We start from the raw sequence: 21,992 nt of genomic DNA, 5'->3' as shown, positions 1-21,992 counted from the left end.
CTGTGGTCCCAGCTCCTCGGGAGGCTGAGGCAGGAGGATCTCTTGAGCCCAGGAGGTTGAGGCTGCAGCGAGCAGTGATTGCACTACTGCACTCCAAGCTGGACAACAGAGAGAGTCCCTGTTGCAAAAAAAAAAAAAAAAAAAAGAGAGAGAGAGAGACTGGGTGCGGTGGTTCACGCCTGTTATCCCAGCACTGTGGGAGGCCAAGGCTGGCAGATCACCTGAGGTCAGGAGTTCGAGACCAGCCTGAAAAACATGGTGAAACCCCCGTCTCTACTAAAAATACAAAAATTAGCTGGGCGAGGTTGTGCACGCCTGTAATCCCAGATACTCGGAGGCTGAGGCAGGAGAATTGCTTGAACTGGGGACGTAGAGGTTGCAGTGAGCCGAGATCATGCCATTGCACTCCAGCCTGGGTGACAGAGGGAGACTCTGTCTCAAAAAAAAAAAAAAAAAAAAAAAAAAAAAAAAAAAAAAAACAGCCAAAAAAGAAAAAGAAAGGAAGAAAGAAAAAAGACAAAGAAAGAAGGCCAGGCGCAGTGGCTCACGCCTGCAATCCCTGCATTTTGGGAGGCTGAGGCAGGCAGATCACGAGGTCAGGAGATAGAGACTATCCTGGCTAACACGGTGAAACCCCGTCTCTACTAAAAATACAAAAAAAAAAAATTAGCCTGGCGTGGTGGCAGGTGCCTGTAGTCCCAGCTACTCAGGAGGCTGAGGCAGGAGAATGGCGTGAACCCGAGAGGCAGAGCTTGCAGTGAGCTGAGATCATGCCACTGCACTTCAGCCTGGGTGACAGTGCAAGATTCTGTCTCAAAAAAAGAAAAAAAAAGAAAAAGCAAGCAACACAGATGGAAGGAAGGAAGGAAGGAAGGAGGAAGGAGGAAGGAAGGAAGGAGAGAGAGAGAGGAGAGAGAGAGAGAAAGAAAGAAAGAAAGAAAGAGAAAGAAAGAAAAAGAAAAAAAGAAAGAAAGAAACTGAGCACTGCCTAGAATCATGTGAGTGAGCTTGGAAGCAATCCTCCTCCAGTCAAGCTTTGAGATGACAGTAACCCTGGCCAATACCTTTGAGGCCTTGTGAAGACCTCAAACCAAAGGATCCAGCTAAGCAGTGGATTCCTGACACACACACAACTGTAAGATAATAAATATTATTTTAAGTCACTAAAATGTAGGGTAATTTGTCACGCAGCAATAAATAACTAATACAGTTCCCAAGAAAGGAAACTTGGACCTTCCCAGTACACACTGTGTTTCTCCTGTGTCTTTGTGTTTGCTCTTCCCATTGTTCTGCATTTGGCTAACCCTTCTACCTTTAACAGATAGCTCAGGCATCTCCTCCTCCAGGAAGACTTCCCTAATGGGGCACTGCATAAATTGTTCCACTTCCTTACTATCTAGTTACTATCTAGGAACCTTGGCTGACTTTTTTTTTTTTTTTTTTTGAGACAGGGTTTCTCTCTTGTTGACCAGGCTGGAGTGCAATGACATAATCTTGGCTCACTGCAACCTCTGCCTCCCAGGTTCAAGTGATTCTCCTGCCTCAGTCTCCCGAGTAGCTGGGATTACAGGTGCCTGCCACCATGCCTGGCTAATTTTTATATTTTTCATAGAGACGGGGTTTCACCATGTTGGCCAGGCTAGTCTCGAACTCCTGACCTCGTGATCCACCCACCTCAGCCTCCCAAACTGCTGGGATTACAGGCATGAGCCACCGCACCCAGCTTTGGCTGACTTCTGTCAGCACAATTATCACACTGTGTTTTAATTGTCTGTTTCACTGCAGCAGTCTATGAATTACTCGAGGGCCAGGATCATGACACAGTGCCATGATTTCCATATCCTCAGCTTCCAGTGGGGGCTTGGCACATAGTATGTACTCTATAGACATAGTTCACAGGCTTTGGAGTCAATGGGTATCAGCTTGAATCCTAGCTCTACTCCCAGCTATCTGTGTAACCTTAGACAAGTCACTTAACCTCTCTAGAACCCAGACCTTCTCATTCCTGGAGTTGGGAGTTTGGGGTACTAGCAGCATGAGGAAGGGGAATCCATATTCTTGCTCTTCCTGCTTTATAGGCATTGCACTACTTGGTGTTTATTCTACAATCCCATGGGGCCTCTTAGTCTTAGGATGATCTTCAATATCTAAATCGAGGTAGAAACTTTGGGGATTATGCTTCTCAATCAGCTTCTTTTATTTAATAAATTAAATATATGCAGAAGAGAGTTCTTGATATAGAAGTTAAAAGCAGCTACAGCAAAAGAGGATTAAAAAAAAAATCATGGCTGGCCGGGCGCGGTGGCTCCCGCCTGTAATCCCAGCACTTTGGGAGGCTGAGGCAGGCAGATCACGAGGTCAGGAGATCGAGACCATCCTGGCTAACACGGTGAAACCCCATCTCCACTAAAAATACAAAAAATTAGCTGGGCGTGGTGGCAGGCACCTGTAGTCCCAGCTACTCTGGAGGCTGAGGCAGGAGAATGGCATTAACCCGGGAGGCGGAGCTTGCAGTGAGCCGAAATCGCACCACTGCACTCCAGCATGGGCAGCAGAGCGAGACTCCGTCTCAAAAAAAGAAAAAAAAAAAAAACATGGCTAGCCCAGTATTTTTAAGTGACATATTTCAGCCTTCTGCTAATGTTTCATCACTGAAATATCAGCCCTTTTTCATGTAAACTAGTGAGGGTTTGGACAGAGGACAAAAGCATCATATGTTCTACACATCTTGCAATGGGAACTGTCAAATTTTGTGTTCAACATTGCCACAGTATCGCCGCTGACATGCTTCCAAAAGACTTTTCAAACAAAAACCCACCACAGGCCTGGAACAAAATACACAGCCTAGAAAAATGTGCATCTCATATTTCCTATGTGGATTGACAAAACCAGCTGGGGCCTGAGGCCAAAAACAGAAAGGTTTTTTGAGCTTTTCCACAAATGCTCCCAGTTTAGAAACAAACGTGTGAGTGTGGAAGGGGGAATCCCCCTTCTAGCCCAAAGGATTTAATTTCCCTCCAGGGAAATTTCTAGCTCTGACACCCTCAGAAGATTGTACCATAGCAGACGGATCGCACCAGGATGTAGAAGCAGGAGATTTCCCTAGAGGGAAACTTGTGGGAAATAGCCTGAAAATGCACATTCAAATCAGGTCTTAAGACGGAAAGGGAGATCTGCTTAGACTGACAGCACAAATGGTCTGTGATTCCAAGTTACAAACCTTTCCCTCTGGAGAAGTGTGAACTTGGACCTGCTACTCTTTCTGAACACTGCGCAGCCTGGAGATGACCCCCCTCTCAAACCTTCTCCTCTAGGCTCTTTTTTCTTTTTCCGTTGTTTTGTTTTGTTTTGTGTGACACGGGGTCTCACTCTGTCACCCAGGCTCAAGCACAGTGGTGGGATCATAGCTCACTGCAGTCTTGATCACCTGGGCTCAAGTCATCCTCTCACCCCAGCCTCCCAAGTAGTTGGGGCCACAGGCGCATGCCACCATGCCCAACTATTTTTGTTTGTTTTGTTTTTTGTATTTTTTGTAGAGACAGGGTCTTGCTGCAGGCTGGTCTCAAACTCCTGTGTGCAAGCAATCCTCCCCCGTCGGCCTCCCAAAGTGCTGGGATTACAGGTGTTAGCCACCGTGCCCGGCCTGGACTCACTTTTAACTTCTCCTTCTTCCTCATCCCCAACATCCAATCCCCCACCAAGTTCCAGCAATCCTTATTTCCTAAATGCTCTCTTGCCCTTTTTTTTTTTTTGCAGTGTGAATAACTTTTTTAAAATTGTATAATTATTGTATATATTTAAGGTACACAATATGATGTTCTGATACACATATACTTAGTTAAATGATCACTACACTCAAGCCAATTAACGTATCCATCATCTCACATAGTTAACTTTTTTTTCCTGGTAAGAACACCTAAAATCTACTCTCTTGACAAGATTCCAGTAAATAATACAATATTATTAACTATAGTCCTTTACTGTACATTAGCTGCCCTCTAGACATATTCATCCTACACAATGCAACCTATCACCTCACACCTGTTAGGACAGCTGTTATCAAAAAGACAAGAGATAACAAGTATTGGTGAGAGTGTGGAGAAAAGGGAACCTTTGCAACCACAATGAGATATCACCTCGAAATTCTTAGGATCGCTGTTTGCAAAAAAAAAAAAAAAAAAAAAAAAACCACCAAGAAATAAGTATTGGCAAGGGTGGAAAAAGGGAACTCTTGTACATTGTTGATGGGAATGTAAATTGGCACAGCCGTGATGGATGGAAGACAGCATGGCTCTTCCTCAAAAAATTAAAAATACAACTATCACATAACCCAGCAATCCCACTTCTAGGCATATACCCAAAGGAAATAGTCCGTACCTGGTAGGGATGCCTGCACTCTCATGTTCATTGCAGCAGTATTCACAATAACCAAGATACGGAATCAGCCTAAGTGTCCCTTGATCAATGAATGGATAAAGAAAATGTGCTGGGTGCGGTGGCTCACGCCTGTAATCCCAGCACTTTGGGAGGCCAAGACAGGCGGATCACTTGAGGTCAGGAGTTCAAGACCAGCCTGGCCAACATGGTGAAACCCTGTCTCTACTAAAAATACAAAAATTAGCCAGGTATGGCACTGCACGCTTGTAATCCCAGTTACTTGGGAGACTGAGGCAGGAGAATAGCTTGAACCCGGGAGGTGGAGGTTGCAGTGAGCCGAGATCGCGTCACTGCACTCCAGCCTGGGTGACAGAGAGAGATTCCATCTCAAAAAAAAAAAGTGGTAAATATACACAGTGGAATATTATCCAGTCTTTAAAAAAAAGAAAATTCTGTCCTTTGCAACAATATGAATGAAATTGGAGGGCATTATGTTAAGTGAAATAAGCCAGGCACAGAAAGGCAAATACTGCATGATCCCACTTATAGGTGGAGTTTTTTTTTTTTAAATACATAGAAACAGATAATAGAATGGTGGCTACCAGAAGCCAGGGGTGGGGGCTGGGTAAGTTGCAGTTATGTGGGATGAATAAGCCTAGTAACTCTTGAATCCGTCTACTTTTCTATATCCCCAACGTTGCCATTCTTTGTTTTTTTGAGATGGAGTCTCACTCTGTCGCCCAGGCTGGAGTGCAGTGGCGCGATCTCGGCTCACTGCAAGCTCCGCCTCCCGGGTTCACGCCATTCTCCTGCCTCAGCCTCTCCGAGTAGCTGGGACTACAGGCGCCCGCCACCGCGCCCGGCTAATTTTTTTGTATTTTTAGTAGAGGCAGGGTTTCACCGTGGTCTCGATCTCCTGACCTCGTGATCCACCCGCCTCGGCCTTCCAAAGTGCCGGGATTACAAGCGTGAGCCACCGCGCCCGGCGAACGTTGCCATTCTTATACGAGCCCCCAGCATCTCTCATCTAGACTCCCACAAACACCCCAATCCCATCTCCCTGAATGGCAGAAACAATGCTATGTGTTCACAAATCCATTTCATTCTCTCCCTAAGCACACAGAATGACCACATCTCCAAACTGCTCTTGCAATTCAGCTGGGGACCATGGGATGTGGGCAAGAGTGATATAATGACATTTCTGGGGCTAGCCCTAAAACCCATTCTACAGTGGCATGAAGGACATGGGTTGAAGATGGTGGCGCAACAAAATGGAAGAATCTGGGATCCCTAAATCACAATGTAAAAGGCTGCCTGCCAAATTTCCTATTGGACTGTAACATCACTGAGAAGTAAACTTTTTATTGCTTTAAGTCCCTTAGAATGAGGATTGTTCTTTGCAGCAGCAGGCTTATCCTGAGAGCCTGCTTCCACTCTTTCCCCTCCCCATGTCTTCTAATCAGTTCTCCTCACAGCTACCAGAGTAATTTAACTACAATACATAACTGATCACATCACTATCCACCACTCCTCACATCCCCCCATAAGAAAATTCTTAAATAAATGCTTTCCATTGATCATAGGAAAGTTCAAAATTCTTAAGATGGCCTATAATGCCCTGCATGGTCTACAACTGCTGAACTTTCCCCTGATCTGTCCCTATTTATTCACTCATTTAATCACTTATTCAATAAATATTTCTTGAGCACCAACTGTCAGTAGCTATACTAGTTCTGGGAATAGACTAGGGAAAGGGGAAAACAGGGAAATCATTTGGGAAGCTGTTATATTCATCCAGACAAAAGACAGTAAGGACCTGAGCTACAGTATGTCTCCAGTTGTGACATCCTGGTAAGATGGCACCATAACAGGTGTCACCAGGGCATGCATCTAAGCCAGAGATTCCCACGGAGGGTAAAAGCCTGAAAATGCAAGTTCTAGCCTATCCCTAAGAAAGCACAAGACAGGGGAAAAAAAAGAAGAAGAAGAAGTAATGAAAACGAAGATAATAAATAAATAAGAAAGCATGGGAGCCTGGCGGGGCGCAATGGCTCACGCCTGTAATTCCAGCAATTTGGGAGGCCGAGGCGGGCGGATCACCCGAGGTCAGGAGTTTCAGACCAGCCTAGCTAACATGGTGAAACCCCGTCTCTACTAAAAATACAAAAATTAGCCAGGCATGGTGGCAGGTGCCTGTAATCCCAGCTACCCAGGAGGCTGAGGCAGGAGAATCGCTGGAACCTGGGAGGCAGAGGCTGCAGTGAGCCGAGATCACGCCACTGCGCTCCAGCCTGGGTGACAGAGCAAGACTCCATCTCAAAAAAAAAAAAAAAAGAAAGAAAGAAAGAAGAAAGAAAGAAGAAAGAAGAAAGAAAGAGAAGAAAGAAAGAAAGAAAGAAAGAAAGAAAGAAAGAAAGAAAGAAAGAAAGAAAGAAAGAAGGAGAAAAGAAAGGAAGAAAGCATGGGAGAATTTACAGATGAGAGATTCACCTACACTGACAGCATGAATGAGAGGGGTAGATGCATGATATTTTAGGAAACACAATTGGCAGGATTTGGGAACTGACTATGAAGGGTGAGAAAAGGAAGAGCCAGGCTGGGGTGAAGAAAACATTTGGGAAAAGATGAAGATGATGAGCTTAGGTTTAAACATGTGGAGTTAGAGGTGCCAATGGGCCATCCAGGTGGTATCTCAAAGAGGCAATTGGATCTCTGGGTCTGGAGCTGAAGGAAGAGGCCTGGTCTGGCAATGTACAGGTAATGTCCTCACTGATCACAACTTCTAAAGTCTCAGCTATCTTGAAACAAAAACAGGCCAGTAACCCCAGCACTTTGGGAGGCCAAGACAGGAGGACCATTTGAACCCAGGAGTTCAAGTCCAGCCTAGGCAACATCGTAAGACCCCATCTCTACAAAAAAGTAACAAAATTAGCCAGGCATGATGGTTCGTGCCTGTAGTCCCAGCTACTCAGGAGGCTGAGGTGGGAGGATCTCCTCAGCCCAGGAGGCTGAGGCTGCAGTAACCTGTGATTGTGCCACTGTACTCCAGCCTGAGTGACAGCAAGATCCTTCCTCAGAAACAAACGCAAAAACAAGAACATGCAAACAAGTCACCCTGCTTCTGCTCCTCACCCCGTACCGTGCTTCCCCTCCCTCTCTCTCTCTCTCTTCCCTCCCTTTCATGATCATACCTCCTAAAAGTGCTGTCTCCACTCTAGATCTACTCTCCCCACCCCCTCACACTAGAGTCAGGTCTCCATCTCCATCATTTTTTTTTTGCAAGGCAACACATATAATTCACATTCCATAAAATTCACCCATTTAAAGTGTACATTTTTTAGGCCAGACTCGGTGGCTCATGCCTGTAATCTCAGCACTCTGGGAGGCCAAGGCAGGTGGATCACTTGAGGTCAGGAGTTTGAGACCAGCCTGGCCAATATGGTGAAACCCCGTCACTACTAAAAATACAAAAATTAGCTTGTCATGGTGGCGGGCGCCTGTAATCCCAGCCACACGGGCTGAGGCAGCAGAATCACTTGAACTCGGCAGGCAGAGGTTGCAGTGAGCCAAGATCACACCACTGCACTCCAGTCTGGGAGAGAGAGTGAGACTGTCTCTAAATAAATAAATAAATAAAGCTGGGTGTGGTGGCTCACGCCTGTAATCCTAGCACTTTGGGAGGCCGAGGCGGTCGGATCACTTGAGGTCAGGAATTCGAGACCAGCATGACTAACATGGTGAAACCCCGTCTCTACTAAAAATACAAAACTTAGTCAGGCATGGTGGTGCAGGCCTGTAGTGCCAGCTACTTGAGAGGCTGAGGCAGGAGAATAGCTTGAACCCAGGAGGTGGGGGTTGCAGTGAGCCAAGATCATGCCACTGAACTCCAGCCTGGGTGACAGAGCAAGACTCCGTCTCAAAAAAAATTTTTAATTAAATTTAAAAATGTAAAATGTTTAGAAACTTCAGAGTTGTAAACCATTACCACTAATTATGGAATATTTTTATTATCCACCAAAAACCTCTGTACCTATTAGCAGTCAGTCTCCATTTCCCCCCGTAACTCCAAGCCCTAGGTAACCCCTAATCTTTTTTTTTTTTTTTTTTTTGAGACAGAGTCTCGCTCTGTCACCAGGCTGGAGTGCAGTGGCTCAATCTCGGCTCACTGCAACCTCCGCCTCCCGGGTTTGAGCGATTCTCCTGTCTCAGCCTCCTGAGTAGCTGGGACTACAAGAGCACGCCACCACATCCAGCTAAGTTTTGTATTTTTAGTAGAGACGGGGTTTCACCGTGTTGGCCAGGATGGTCTCGATCTCTTGACCTCATGATCCGCCTGCCTCTGCCTCCCAAAGTGCTGGGATTACAGGCATGAGCCACTGAGCCCAGCCTATTTTCTTTCTGTGTAGATTTACTTATTATGGACATTTCATGTAAATGGAATCACGCAATATGTAATTTTCTGTGACTGGCTTCTTTAGCATAATTATTTCAAAGTTCATCTATGTTGTAGCATGTATCAGTACTTCATTCCTTTTTATGGCTGAACAACATTTCTTCATATGGATATACCACATTTTATCCACTCATCACTTGATGGACATTTGGGTTGTTTCCACCTTTTGGCTATTAAGAATTATGTACATGAGCCAGGCGCGGTGGCTCACAACTGTAATCCCAGCACTTTGGGAGGCCGAGGCGGGCGGATCAAGAGATCAGGAGATGGAGACCATCCTGGCTAACACGGTGAAACCCCGTCTCTACTAAAAATACAAAAAATTAGCCTGGCGTGGTGGCGGGCACCTGTAATCCCAGCTACTCGGGAGGCTGAGGCAGGACAATGGCATGAACCCGGGAGGCAGAGGGTGCAGTAAGCTGAGATCATGCCACTGCACTCCAGCCTGGGCGACAGAACGAGACTCTGTCTAAAAAAAAAAAAAAAAAAAATTATGTACATGAGGCCAGACATGGTGGCTCATGCCTGTAATCCCAGCGCTTTGGGAGGTCAAGGCAGGCAGATCACCTGAGGTCAGGAGTTCAAGACCAGCCTGACCAACGTGGTGAAACCCTGTCTCTACTAAAAATACAAAAATTAGCTGGATGTGGTGGCACGCGCTTGTAATCCCAGCTACTCGGGAGGCTGAGGCAGGAGAATAGTTTGAACCCGGAAGGCGGAGGTTGCGGTGAGCCGAGATCGCGCCATTGCACTCCAGCCTGGGTGACAGAGTAAGACGCTGTCTCAAAAAAAAAAAAAATTATGTACATGAATATTCATGTACAAGTATTTGTTTGAATACCTGTTTTCAATTATTTTGGGTGTATACCTAGGAGTGGAACTGATGAGCCATATGGTAATTCTATGTTTAACTTATTGAAAAATCTCCAAGCTGTTTCCCATAGCGACTGCACCATTTTACATTCCCACCTGCAATGTACCAGGACTGTAATTTCTCTATGTCCTCACCAATACTAGTTATTTTCCTTTTTTATCTTTTTTTTTCTTTTTCATGGCAAGCAGATAAAGGCTTGTTTTATTTTAACGGCTGATCTATGTAATTACGGAGGCCAGTATGTACAGACAAAAGGGGAGCTTTTATTTCTTGGTGTCTTCCTCCTTGAACAAAGTCTTGATGATCTCCTCCTTCTTGGCCTGGAGATGCTCTTCACTGCGCTTCCGTGCTTCCTTGGTCTTAGGCCTGCGGGCCTCAGCCTGGTCAGCCAGGAGCTTCTTGTGGGCCTTGTCTGCCTTCAGCTTGTGGCTGTGTTCCATGAGAATCCGCTTGTTTGTGAACACATTCCCCTGCACCTTCAGGTACAGGCTGTGATACATGTGGCGATCAATCTTCTTAGATTCATAGTATCTTCTGAGCAGCCGGTGCAGAATCCTCATTCTCTTCATCCACGTGACCTTCTCTGGCATTCGGGCATTGGCTGTACCCTTTCACTTATCTATGCCTATGTGCCTGCCCTTCCAGTGGGCCAGGGTGTTTTTCTGGCATCGAGCCCGAGAATGGACCATCACAGGCTTGTGGATGATCAGCCCATCTTTGATCAGCTTCCAGATCTGCTGATGGGAGTTGGCATTGGCGATTTCATTGGTCTTATTGGGGTCCAACCAGACCTTCTTCTTGCCACAGCGAAGGACACTAGAGTCGAGCCTCTTCTGAAGCCTGAGCATACTCATGGCTGTAGTCGCAGCAGCGAAAGGAAAGAGCTCCCTTTTTTATCATTATTATAACCATCCTAGCTGGTGTTAAGTGGTATCTTATTATAGTCTTGATTTAAATTTCTTGATGACTAATGATGCTGAGGATCTTTTCATGTGTTTATTGGCCACTTATACATCTTCTTTGGAGAAATGTCTTGTTAAGATCTTTTGCTCATTTGTTAAATTGGGTTGTCTTTTTATTGCTGAGTTGTAATAGTTCTTTATATAATTTCAATACTAGATCCCTATAGGATATACGATGTGCAAATATTTTCCCCCATTCTGTAGGTTGTCTTTTCACTTTCCTGGTGGTACTGTTTGAAGCACAAAAGTTTTGTTTGTTTTAATTTTAATGAAGTTCAACTTATCTATTGTTTTCTTTAGTTGCATGTGCTTTTGGTGTCCTAAGAAACCATTGCCAAATCCAAGGTCATGAAATTCACACTTATGTTTCCTACTAAGAATTTTATAGTTGTAGCTCTTACATTTGGGTCTTTAATCTATTTTGAATTGATTTTTGAATGTACTGTGAGGGGTCAAAATTCATTCCTTTGCACATGGATATCCAGTTGTCCCAACATCATTTGTTGAAAATTATTTCCCCCGTTGAATGTTACTTTTATCCCTATTGAAAAATCAGTTGGCCACAAATGTCTGGGTTCATTTCTGGACTCACAATTGTATTGGCCTATATGTCTGTCCTTATGCTGGTACTACACCGTCTTGATTACTGTAGCTTTGTTGTAAGTTTTTGGGTTTTTTGTTTGTTTTTGTTTTTTTGAGACAGAGTCTCACTCACTCTGTTGCCCAGGCTGGAGTGCAGTGGCCAGTCTTGGCTCACCGCAACCTCCGCCTCCTGGGTTCAAGCGATTCTCCTGCCTCAGCCTCGGGCCAGAGTAGCTGAAACTATAGGCATGCGCCACCATGCCTGGAATTTTTTTTTTTTTTTTTTTTTTTTGTATTTTTAGTAGAGATGGGGTTTCATCATGTTGGCCAAGCTGGTCTCGAACACTTGACCTTAAGTGACCCACCTGCCTTGGCCTCCCAAAGTGCTGGGATTACAGGCATGAGCCACTGCACCTGGCTTTGTTGTAAGTTTTCAAATCAGGCCAGGTGCGGTGGCTCACGGGTGTGCTGTAATCCCTACACTTTGGGAGGTCGAGGCAGGAGGATCGAGTCCAGGAGTTTGTGACCAGCCTGGGCAACACAGTGAGACCCTGTCTCTAAAAAAAATTAAATTAGCCAGGTGTGGTGGTGCATACTTGTAGTCCCAGTTACCTGGGAGGATGAGGTGGAAGGATCCCTTGAGCCTGGGAGGTTGAGGCTGCAATGAGCTGTGATTGTGCCTCTGCACAATAGCCTGGACAACAGAGCAAGACTCCGTCTCAAAGAAAAAAAAAATGTTTTAATAAAGTAGTTTTGAAATCAAGAAATGTGAATCCTCCGTTTTCAATATTGATCTGGGTATCTCCTGCATCTCTTGAATTTCTATATGACATTTAGAATCAGCCTGATTTCTACTAGAGGAAGCCAGCTGGGATTCTGATAGAGATTGCGTTCTAGATCAATTTCAGGAGTATTGCCATCTTAACAATATTAAACCTTCCCATTCATGAACGTGGACTGTCTTATTTCCTTAGGTCTTTAATGTTTTGTACTTTTCCCCATGTAAGTTTTGCACTTATATTGTTCATTCCTAAATATTTTACTCTTTTTGACGTTACTGTAGATATTTAAGAGAATTGTTTTCTTAGTTTCAGATTGTTCATGGCTGGTATATAGAAATACTAGTTTTTGTATGTTAATCTTGTATACTACAGCTGATCAATTCTTTTTTTTAGCAGTTTTATTTGGAGATTCCTTATGGTTATCTGTATACACGATCATATCATCTACAAATAGACATAGCTTTGTCTTCTCAATTTCAGTCTGGATGTTTTCTCCTTTTCTCTTGCCTAATTGCTCTGGCTAGAACTTCTAGTACAATCATGAATAAACCCATGGGTTTTCCTAAACGTCCTGTATCAGGTTGAGGAAGTTCCCTTCTACCCTTGTTTTTATCATGAAAGCGTTTGTCAAGGTTTTTGTGTCTATTGAGATGATCATGTGTCTTTTTCCTTTTATTGATATGGTATCCCAGCTTCTTTTGAAAGCTGAAATCGTAGGATGCCCAACATATAAAACAGGATGGGAGGCTGCTCTGGTTGATGCAGTAAGGGAAGCTTGGAGCTGCCAAGCTGGCTCAATGGCTTTTCCTTACCAGGTAGCCTCGGGCTCCACAGAAAACTGAGCTGGGAGCCAAGAACAGCAAGCAGTCCCTGTGGCTCTCATCCAGAACTCCTTGTTGGGCATGGCTGAGTCAGCCAACTAAGCCCAGACCCTTGGCCTCGAGGAGCCCTGTGGGCAGGGCTGGCTGATTACAAGTACCCAACCACTGTATCAAATAGCTCCTTAGCATCCTGCAAATTGCCTATTTATCCTGGTCCAGGGCTTCAGAGCCAACTCCCCCTTATGCCTCGGGCCAGGAGGTTGATCTTGGGGCTTTGGAGTCCTTAACACTTGCGTCATTTTGATGGTATCATTCCACTAAATGTTAGTAGTTCAGATCTATGATTACCACAAAGTTTGTACTTCTAAAACCTTGATGATAATCAACCAAAAGCACAGAGGTTCAGTATCTCAGACAGATCGCAGCCAGCCCACTGATTACTTTTTGGGAAGAGTGATTAAGAAACTTTATTACAGAAAATGAATGCATCCAACGTCCCCAAATACATTTGTGACAAGAACAGACACACAAAGGAGACACAGACAACAGTCACTACATCACAGCCTTGTTCTTTCCGAAGGATAAAATGTCATTCAAGAATGGGGTGAGGTGGTTAGAGGGAGTAGGTACTATCCTTTTAAATGGAAAAAAAAAAAAAAAAAAAAAAGCAACAGGTTGGCATCTTAAGAACACATACAGTGGGCCCAGAAATCAAGCTAAGCCTAAGCCTTAGGTAACATCATGCCACTTACATCATCTCAGAGAAACTAGGGCATTATTCCACTAGAAGAGCCATCTTGTGACAGTGTGAAAACATCGAGTAGTGATCTTGCTGCACCAGCTAATGGACCAAGTGGCCTCAACTTGACAGCCTCTTTAAAACTCAATGTTTGCCCAATCAAAGATCATTTGGCTAAACTGCTTCCCCACTTCTGCTTAGCTACTTTGGAAACACAAAAGTTACCCCTTTCCATCCTTTGCCCTTCCCTGGTTGGTACATCTAGTTACGAGACAGACGCGCACCACTTAACAAATCACTCCCTTTTGACTGCAGGTTGTTTCTCTTCCATATTTGACGAGGCTGGCAACAGCTCTCGAATCTTGGCCTAGCACATCATGAATTGAGAAGCTAAAGCTTTGGCTTAGAATGCCAAGTGACAAGGACATGGCTGAAGCAGGAGGGGAAATTCTGGAACAAGTGCCTCTGGGCAAACCTCATAACCGAGTTTTTTAAATTAGTAGTCATTTTCTAGAACTAGAGGAACACATTCAGGACAAACAGTTCTGATGGGAGAGCGAATGGCTATGAATACATAGAGATCAGGCTGTGACCGTGACCATAACTTGTACTCATCCAGGACCCGACAGGGTGGAGAGGACACCGCCTCCAGACATGCAAGTTTCTGAACAGTGAATTTTAAGAAAGAGCTGCTTTCTCTTAAAATTAATACCACGAAAACACTCCTGTGTGTTTCATAGCCTCAAACATACACACCCAAATATTAATGCTGGGCAATAGCAACACTCACCCACAACACAGTACTGTATCCTTCATTGCTACAGACAGTAATGATGTATATACACATCAGCCTTCAAAATGGTATTTAGTGTCACCACTTGCTACTGTGGCCATCTCCCCTCACCCCAACCTGGATAAAATGTTACACTAGCCACTAATATAACCACTGACACACAAACCAAGCTTCTTCCAGTTTAACATTGAACATCAATCTACATTTCCAGTGAATGAGCTAAACTTATGAGTAGGCCATTCAACTTTTCATGATACATTTAGTGCTTAGAAATGGTTGATTCCATTAGCCTGCCCTATAGCTCAGGTGGCCCAAGATGGTGCCTATAATCTTCCTTGGGGTGTTTGGTGTTTTGAAGGAGTAAAGTAGGAGCAAAAAAAGGATGCTGTCCCCTACCCCACCACCCCATCCCACATACCCTCACCGGCATCCAGGAGACCAGCAGCAGGCTCAAGACCCCAAATGTTGGGCACCACAAATAACGTGATATGTGCCAGGAGCACGGGGGGTAGGGGTGAAAGAGAAAAAAAATAAGGCCTTAATTTTTGACACACCATACACTCTGAAATTGCTGTTTAGCAATGCATTTGGCCCCACAAAATAGGGGGTGGAGGTGGGACAAAAGTTAACCTAGATAGCCTGTCCTATCACCCACCTTCCTATACCTTGGAAGGCTGCTGAACCTTGCCTATGTCCTTCTCCTAGCTCCTCCAGACTTCATCTGAATGCCACTCAGACACAAACAAAATCACACAGCAGCTTCAAGTGGCCCTCTCCTTCATCTCAGCCCTAAGTGAACTGGCCACTGAGTAAGAAAAGAAGCCACCACATTTATAGGGAGGCCAGTCTCCACATAAAATGGAGTGGGGGTTTGTTCACTGCTGTGAGTCAGAAATTGACTGTTATAATAGAGAACAGTTTTAAAAATGTAATACTGTTTATTTAACTTCAAAAACATTTCAGCATTCTAAACATACAAAAAAAATAACAGAACGTTGCAAATCGTGTTTAAGTACAGGAGGTTCTTGAACTTTCATTGATGCAGCTTTGCTTTGCTGACAATGAAGAGTTCTATGGTTTGTTTAAAAACAAACAGTTTAAAAACTACCGCACTTAAAAAAAAAATATTCTCATGCCAGCTGACCCCCCTTTGTCCACAGCTAAGATGGCAGCAGAATGCTATGTCACTATATACAGAAACAAGACAACCTGAAGCTAAATGGATGCCCCCTGCAGAGTCAACAGGTCCAGCCTCACAGTGCACACCCTGAGCTACAGCCTCTCCAAAAGGCATCTTCCCCACAGCCTCAACGCCGAGCAAGGAGCATCAAGAGTTTGTCTCGGTTGTTTTGTTCTTTTTACAAACTATAGATATATACAGTTGAAAACTCAGGATTTCTAGCCGATAACCATAGTTAACACCACCTTACAAATAAAAAAAAAAAAAATGCCAGAAACATCTTTAAATGCCTTGTCACACCAACAGCAAAGTGCACAGAGTGAGGAGAACACGAAGAGTGCCTTTTCATTTTAAAAATGTTTGGAAATATGTACAACTTTGATACAGTTTCAGGGTGCTCCAGACACCCATGGCCACTTCATGTAAACCACTGACAATTTCTAGAGCACTTTGAGAGACTACAATATGATCGTGATCAAATTTTGTAATTAAACCTAATGAGGGCAACAGACACTTCTCAAATAAGAGATGTGTCAATTACGGCGCTCCCCTACTCTAAGTATTCACAAGGAGACAGATAAACAGTTTCTTTATTCATCCTCCTCCTCCTCCTCCTCCTCTTCTTCCTCCTCCTCTTCTTCATCTTCCTCTTCCACCTTTTTCCGGGCAACTTTAGCAGGACCCTTTGCACCATCAAACTTTCCTTTCGACTTATAGTCAGCAACATCCTAGAGGAACAGGGACACATTTCAAATAAGTATGCGGCTGTTTTAACACAAAGTAGAAACACGCAGTCCTCATCTCAGGTAAGAGGACAGGAATTGAAATCAAGTAAGCCAGTGCTGCTATCACATATATTTGAAGTGTTTCCATATATGAATTTGGTTCTTAGCCATATTCGAATTTAAAAGTTAATGGGTGTTCAAGTGTCCTTTAAGTCACATTAGTAGCACTATCAAATCCTCTGTTACCATTTTTTTTTTTTTCTTAAAGAGTAAGCAAAATTTTTCAAGCCTGAAGTTGTCCCCAAAACAAAGACCTGTCAAAAAAAAAAGCATGAACACCAGCACCAGTAGCTACCTTGCAGGGGGATGGGCCCTTGAGCGCTATGCTAAGTACTCAGCCCAGCAAAGCTGCCACATGCCCTGCAACCTACTGATAGCAGAGCCACTGCCTGTTCACCAGTCCAGGATACCAGCCCCACCTTACCTTCTCATACTTCTCCTTCAGCTTTGCCGCCTTAGTGATGTAAGGCTGCTTTTCACTGTCATTTAAATTATTCCACATCTCACCCAGCTTTTTTGCCACGTCTCCAATAGAGATGCCGGGGTTTGTGGATTTGATCTTGGGGCGGAATTCTGAACAGAACAGGAAGAATCCAGACCTTGGAAGAATTACATACATGAGAAACCACAAAAAAATTGAGTTAAAGTTGAAATCCCACATTCCTGAGTAGCATCTCCCTCCTACCACTATGACTTCTCCCTAAAGTGAAGTAATCCATGATACCATATACAAGGCCACAAAGTTGCAGGTTCTAAGATGTATAAGGTTAGAAAAATATACGGTGCTAGGCTAGGCGCAGTGGCTCACGCCTGTAATCCCAGCACTTTGGGAGGCTGAGGCAGGCGGGTCACCTGAGGTTGGGAGTTTCAGACCAGCCTGACCAACATGGAAAAACCCCGTCTCTACTAAAAATATAAAAAAATTAGCTGGGCATGGTGGTGCATGCCTGTAATCCCAGCTACTCGGGAGGCTGAGGCAAGAGAATCACTTGAACCCGGGAGGTGGAGGTTGCGGTGAGCTGAGATCGTGCCTTGCACTACAGCCTGGGCAACAAGAGCGAAACTCCATCTCAAAAAAAATATATATATGTGTGTGTGTGTGTGTGTGTGTGTGTGTATGTGTATATGCATATATAATATATATGCGTATATATACGTGCATATATATATGGTGCTGTCTCAGTCTTTCAGTTACTGGGAAAGGCATAAAGAACATACTTCAAGGACCCTGACAACCAAAACTAGAGTGCCTCCTTCACAATGGAAAGGCCAACAGACAACCACTGTGAATGTGCACGCACAGCCCACAAACACCTCAGCCTTAACCACAGAAAACGCTGGCACTGCATCGTAAAGCCCAAGTACAGAATGGTTTGCAGAGGTATCGCCGTCTTTTAAGTATCTTTTAAAAAATATTTCATTTTGAAATGAAATACAGGATGACCAAAAAACCAAATCCTCCAAGCAGAAGAAAAGGTATTAATTGTTATCTTGAATCCTACAGTCACTTACGGTGGCCTTTTGGGAGCATTAGGATCCTTCTTCTTCTTGCCTCCCTTAGCTGGTCCATAATCCTTCATTTCCCGATCATAGCGCACTTTATCTGCCTTTGCCATTTCATCAAATTTAGATTTCTCTTTCCCGGACATCGTCTGCAAAGAACAGGACTCGTTAAATCCCTTGATGCAGTGAACACATACCTATTCAGTTTCTTGTGATTAAACTGGCAGTTGCTAGAACCACTTGCAAAAGGGGGTAGGTAAAGGCCTGAAACCTGTGCAGGGCCTTAAAAAAATAAAAGCACACACACAAAATTCTTAAGACAAGCAAAATTGATTCTAAGTAAAAGAGGAAGCAAGCAGCTAGCTGGGAGAAACTCTGAAGGTAAGTAACCCCGAAGTGAGAAACCCAACTAAGACTAGTTTGAAGGGTACAAAAGAAAAATACCTTCCACCTCTCAGAGCACTTCTTGGAAAATTCCGCAAAATTGACAGGGACCTCTGGGTTTTTCTTCTTATGTTCTTCTCTGCACGTCTGCACAAAGAAGGCATAAGCGGACATCTTGCCCTTTGGTTTCTTGGGGTCACCTTTAGCCATCCTGACTGTGATAGAAGAGAAACAAAGAAATACAATGAGGAAAAGCAAGGAGGAATTGACAAGAACTACAAGACGTACCAAAGGCAGAGCAAAATTAAAACCACACTCGCTGTTAGGCAGTCCCCTTCCCCCAATGCCGGACACCAGTGGCAGAAGGCAGCGTAGAAAAGAAATCAGCTTCACTGTCGCTTGTCATTTAACTTTTGACCAGCACGAAGCGCGCTGGTTTGCAAGTTACTTCTCAAGAGCGATCAAGTTCTCCAAATGGAGCCGATCCAAGTAGGGTACTCAGTGTTACGTTTACAGAACTGCTATGTTTTGGAAACTACAATCACAAAGTGGGAAGGGCACGGAGAGGACACATTTGGTGGGGGTGATAGAAGCTTGAAATCTATGACTTAAGACTATCTGGTCATCTGCTAACTGTTAACGCAATTAAAAACAACTCTTACCACTGCTGAACACAAGACCAAAGCAGGAGAACTACATGTAGGGGACATCTGAAATTGTCACTATTGTTGATGCGTTTTGGCTTATAAAAAATGGCTTTACAACACCGGAGATCTGGAAAGTGAGCAGGTACCCCCGTACTATTAGTTCAATTCATCACTTCGTCACTATCTAAAGGGGGAGGGTGTATCAAAAGGGCTAGTCGTGCTCATCTGTAACCCAGAACGCAGGTCCAGCCGAGAACACTTTCTCCAAAGTTTCCAAATAAAAATGCAGCTGCGGCATGTCATCGTCCCTGTCCCACCCCCCAGCTTCCCGCCATCTTTTCCTTTTCCCACACCCAAGGTCATCATGTAAAACTAAAGAGTTCCCCTTGGCAGCAGCCGCCCGCGAGGCTGCCCAACAGAGCCGCGCAGCGGCGGCCCGGGCGGGGCGGGACCGGGAGCGGGGGAGTCCCGGCCGGCAGCAGGCAGCCCGCCTCGGCCTCCGTGCCGGGTCACCGGGACACCCGTAATTCACCTTCCATTTTGTCAAAAGCCTCCTGATGAAAGAAAGTGCCCCTGAAATCCGCCGCTGTCATCCCCGGGGGACGCGCGGGGCCGGGGGCGGCGGCGGTGGCGGCGCGCGGGGGGTGTGCGGCCGGGCCGGCGGCAGCCGCGGCACTGGTGGCGGCGTCCGCCGCGCCTCGGAGTCCCACTCGCTAAAATGGCTGATCCGCGCGCGGCCGGCGCGGGCGGCGGCGACGGCGGCGAACAAAGCGGCCCGGGCCCCGCCGCCGCCGCCCGCCCGTCGGCCCCCACCCCGCCCCGCCCCGCCCCGCCCGGGCCGCCCGGGGGCTCGGGGGCCCGGGCCGGACCTCCCCGCCCCCCGGCGCGGGGCGCACTCCTCGGGATAACAAAGGCGCCAGTGCAGCCATGACGCTCGGCCGCTCCAGGGCCCGCGGCGGCGCCCCCGGCCCTCCGCGCCGCCCGCCCGGGGCCGCGGGCGCCGGGGCCGAGGCCGGAGCCCGCCGGGCGCCCCGTCGCCCGCTCCGCCCGCCTCCCCTGCCCCCGCCGGAGGCCAGCGCCGCGCCAGCCATGTTAGCGGCGGCGGCGGCGCCCGGCGGGCAGGAGGCGAGCGGGGGGCGGCCGGCCCGCGCCCCCCCGGGCCACCGGGCGCTCCGCGACGGCCATGTTAACGCAGAGCCAGCGGCGTAGCCTGCGGGCCCGCGCGGCGCCAGGCCGAGCCCGGGAGCGAAGTTTGTCCGTGCGGCGGCCCCCGGCGGGCACCAGCCGCGCAGCCCCCGGCGGGCACCGGCCGCCCGTCCCCCAGCGGAGTCTGTCGCGGGCCAGGGAGCTCCCGGCCCCCTTCCCGCTGCCGCCGCCCAGCGCCGGGACGCGCATCGCCCGAGCCCCGAGCCCGCAGCCCGCAGCCCGCAGCCGCCCCTCTGCTCGCCCCGCCGCCGCAGCCGCAGCCGCAGCCGCAGCTGCCCGAACATCTGGCCTCGGGGGCCCTGGGTTCCCGGCTGCGGCCCCTGGAGCCGCCACGGGCGGGCGTCCGCCGAGGGGGCCGACCCCCGAAAGCGGGGAGCTAGGGGAACGCGTTGGAAAAGTTGAAACACCTGAATTGCTTCTTCCTTCCCGGCCGCCTAGCAGGAGGGAAGGCGGAGGGGGCGGGAAGGCAGCGGCGAGTAGAGGTAGGGAGAGGCGGCAGCAGGGCGCGCTCGCGGCGGCGCGGGCCGGAAAGTTGTGCGGGCGCTGCGGCGGCAGCGGCGGCGGCGGCGGCGGGAGCGGGCGGTGCGAAACGTACCTGTATTGTTCGCTAGTCTGGGCAGCGCAGGGCACGACGCGCGGCTCAGCGCTCCCCAGCCTCGCGCTAGCTGCCTCCACGAGAGCCGCCTGATTGGCCAGCGGGCTCTGCCGTTTAAAACAGCCTCCTCGCCTGGCCATTGGCTGCGGGCCTCATGCATATTAAGCAGGCGTGGACGCCCATTGGGCGCGGCTGCTGGGATCATTCATTCAAACAGAACGACCCGCCGGCGCCGGCTACGGAGGCCAAACAGGGAAAGACCTAGTCTCGCCTGCCCGCCCCGCCCACCTCGCCAGCCCCCTCGGCGAACAGAGCTGGGATCGCCAAGGGCTTTGAAGAGGTGGCCCTGCGATTCCCGGAGGCCTCGGCCTCTGGCGTGGGAGAGTGAAGTCCAGCCCCGCTGCGCTGCCCTCTGCTCCCGCTGCACCGCGGCCTCGGCACCCCTGGCCTCCAGTCAGCTCCCCTGCCCGGGGAAACACCCCTGGGCCCACCACGGAGGGCCGATGGTAGACCACCTCTACCCGGTTCGGCCGCGGCGCCGCGAGAGAAACGCGGCGGCAGCTCGCTCCTGGATGCCTGGCGGAGGGCAGCTGCTTCCTCGCCAAGACCTCGGGATTTGGCCCTCGGATCTCGCTGCCCACCCGAAAGGCACCTGATTCCGCTTCTGCGGATCGTGCTCAACTAGGCTCTTCCCACTAAATGCCAGAAAGTCTTTATTTGCGCCCGAAATTGCGGAACAGACGGGCTAAAAGAGGAAAACAAAATTTGGCAAGAGCAGAGAATTTGTGAGAAATTGTAGTTTTGTGGGCAAAGAATAACACTTTTCTTCTTACCCTCTTCACTGCCTCGGTTCAAGGCCCTCATTCCCTCTGCTCTCCTGACACACCCTAGAGCGAAGAATTAAAGCTTCGGGAATGAATGAGTGAGTGAATGAATGAATGAATGAATGGGATTTGACTTGATCTCCACTTTGCCACTGGCTGGTGGTATGGCCTTGAGCTAGCCACTTCTTTGGGGATTCAGGCAATGTTTTTCAAAGTATAGGAGCCGCAGTGTCACTTCTGTAAGGGATGTTCTGAAATTCGTGGGGCCTGTGCCTGGATGACTGGCAGGTGTTGCTGGAATTCAATAAGAGGAAGGAACCGCCAGGGGTACTAAATATCCTACATTGCATAGGACAGTCCCACGCAAGGAAGAAATATTCCACTTCAAATGCAAGTATCAACCCTATTTGGAAAGAAAGTATCTGAGGGCCCTTGCCTGGAAAGAATGAAAGGGTGAGAAAAAGAGCAGTTTAAAGATTGAAAGT

At 47.3% G+C, this 21,992-nt stretch overlaps 1 protein-coding gene and 1 pseudogene across 2 annotated transcripts; both read right to left on the bottom strand.

Annotated features, from left to right (window-relative positions):
• Positions 1–9,967: 9,967 nt before the first annotated feature.
• LOC100588191 lies at positions 9,968–10,558 on the bottom strand (annotated as a pseudogene).
• Positions 10,559–13,288: 2,730 nt separating this feature from the next.
• On the bottom strand, positions 13,289–20,779 carry HMGB3 (high mobility group box 3). Of its 2 annotated transcripts, none has more exons than XM_030807288.1 (5): positions 20,684–20,779; positions 18,296–18,450; positions 17,861–18,000; positions 16,773–16,947; positions 13,289–16,291 (listed from the first exon to the last, which is right to left on the bottom strand). In XM_030807288.1, the coding sequence occupies exons 2-5, from the start codon at positions 18,443–18,445 to the stop codon at positions 16,154–16,156; spliced, it is 603 nt and encodes a 200-aa protein (XP_030663148.1). In that variant the 5' UTR covers positions 18,446–18,450; positions 20,684–20,779; the 3' UTR covers positions 13,289–16,153. The 2 variants fall into 2 exon arrangements, with proteins under 2 accessions (XP_030663148.1, XP_030663149.1); XM_030807289.1 differs by lacking the exon at positions 20,684–20,779 and adding an exon at positions 20,496–20,669.
• Between the last annotated feature and the right edge of the window lie 1,213 nt (positions 20,780–21,992).

The sequence above is a fragment of the Nomascus leucogenys genome, chromosome X (genome assembly GCF_006542625.1).
Source record: "Nomascus leucogenys isolate Asia chromosome X, Asia_NLE_v1, whole genome shotgun sequence".
NCBI classification, from domain to species: Eukaryota; Metazoa; Chordata; class Mammalia; order Primates; family Hylobatidae; genus Nomascus; species Nomascus leucogenys.
This window is presented reverse-complemented; position numbering and strand designations above follow the sequence as displayed.